The 1,969-nt window shown below is 32.1% G+C and overlaps 1 protein-coding gene across 1 annotated transcript in view; it reads right to left on the bottom strand.

Annotated features, from left to right (window-relative positions):
- Window positions 1-1,797: 1,797 nt before the first annotated feature.
- The window catches only part of LOC103307876 (craniofacial development protein 2-like), a 2,743-nt gene continuing 2,571 nt past the window's right edge, over window positions 1,798-1,969 (bottom strand). The window contains exon 3 of the mRNA XM_008180296.1: window positions 1,798-1,952. Coding sequence (XP_008178518.1) covers window positions 1,798-1,952 — 155 coding nt within the window. The remainder of the gene's footprint in view (window positions 1,953-1,969) is intronic.

Genomic DNA, 1,969 nt, shown 5'->3' with positions numbered 1-1,969 from the left:
GCTCGTACTCTACGTTCCTGTTTTCTGTTTACCTAAGCAAATTCGCCGAGTGCGACATAAATGACGAGTCAGTAAACTGCGAATCGTTACAGCCGTTAACTACGAGTATATTATGATTTTTGCAGGAAGCGAGACCGCTCGTGTTGATGATGAAGATGTTGACAGGGTAGTTATAAATAAATGTAGACAGATGAAAGATACTTTGTAGTTTATTTAAACGTTCTTCAGTAATTTAGTCTAAGTCCAAATGACAAGTTACTACACAGAGTGACGTGAAGGTGCTTGTTGTGCTCTGGAGTAGACACGTCTGAATACAGGCTGTTTCAGGCTCCCTTTTATATTCAGGTCCCTGCTCCCCCTGCCTATCGATACGCTATCTCTTCTCTAACGGATGTGGTCCGTGTGACCATCAACTCAGCCCACGCACTTTCAATATTCCTAATCTAATCTGAGTATTTGCTATAATGTTCTGACAGCTAGTTTATTTGTCGTGCAGTGAGTCATCTCTTTTGTGAATTTACTAAATTCTTATCGGTTACCACATCCTGGTCCATAAATGCGTACATATACATATATACGTATATCTACTCGTGATTTTAGCAATCCCCTTATCCTGACAACTGATACGTGATTCGCGTTTTAATATTGATCGTGAATAAACACTTGACTATTGCCAAAATCGTTTAAGGAGGTCGACTACCTACTTGCTTATTCCTACTTTTAACTATTCATATATAATGATATTTATGTGTTGTGAGTAAACGGTTACTATCCGTTACACTAAATATGAAATAAAAACTAATAATAGTAAATTTTTTTTGATCGATAAACAACAGAGATTATGCATATTGCATTACAATAAATCAATAACATATTATTATTATGTTATATTTTAATCATATTGTTGTTTTCCGTGGTCGTATTATATTAAACTATGCAATCGTGCAGCCAACGACTTTATTTTGTACATTTTTATATCGAACCAATGCATTATATTATTTCCATAAAAAAACGCTTTAGGGAGGTTATATTACCATCAAGTAATGTCTTCAAGTCAACCACTGATGTATATATATTATGTGTGCTCTCAAAAAAGTAAGGTTAAATTATTACTAAATATACATAATAATTTGAATGTAAAACCCACAAATTGTTATTCCTTCTAAATATTATATTATATTCATATATTAGGTTAGGTTAGGTTTAGGTTAGGTATTTTAAATTTAAAATTGTATATTATTTTTATCTTTAAACTATAGATTTAATAGGTATGTCAAAATAGTCTGCTAAATAATTGAACCTAGCTTGGCGACCTAAGTTAAAAATTTAAAAATACTATATCACAATGAGCGGATACATAGTATTATTATGAGTAGTATTATATAGTATTATTATTATGAGTATTATTAAGAGGATACCACACGGATATATTTGTTGTCTCCGTCTTACAAGTGGGTAACATATTATTCAATTTAAACTAAGCACATCACGTTTACCTCCGTTAGTTTAGCCGAAGATGGGCATTAACTTAACTAATTCATTTTTTTTTTAAACTTATTAAGTTAAATTTTTTTTATTGTTGTAACTTAACTTTTTATAGTTAATTATTATTGCCTTCGTTATCAACTAGACAGTACTGATTCGATGACTCTTTTTCAATTTTGGTATTTTATTTTCTAATTATATATGTAATAATCTAATTTTTTACAGTTTTAAACGTCTTGTTAAATGTTTGTGTACTATAACAAAATATTAGGACAGTTTATGACTTAACAATATTCTTCTTCTTCTGTGCCTTCACAACTCTGTAAGAGTTTTGGCTGCCACTGTCACTGTTCTCCAATAATCACGATCCTGTATCCTTTCCTCCCATTCTGTTACTTCTAACCTCTCTAGATCTTGTTGTACTCCATCCATCCACCGTTTCTTCGGTCTGCCTCTGGGTCTTCTGCCTGTTGGCTTGTATTCA

Source organism: Acyrthosiphon pisum, chromosome X (assembly GCF_005508785.2).
Source record: "Acyrthosiphon pisum isolate AL4f chromosome X, pea_aphid_22Mar2018_4r6ur, whole genome shotgun sequence".
In the NCBI taxonomy this organism is placed as follows: domain Eukaryota; kingdom Metazoa; phylum Arthropoda; class Insecta; order Hemiptera; family Aphididae; genus Acyrthosiphon; species Acyrthosiphon pisum.
Note: the sequence above shows the minus strand (reverse complement) of the source record. Positions and strands in the feature narration are given on the sequence as shown.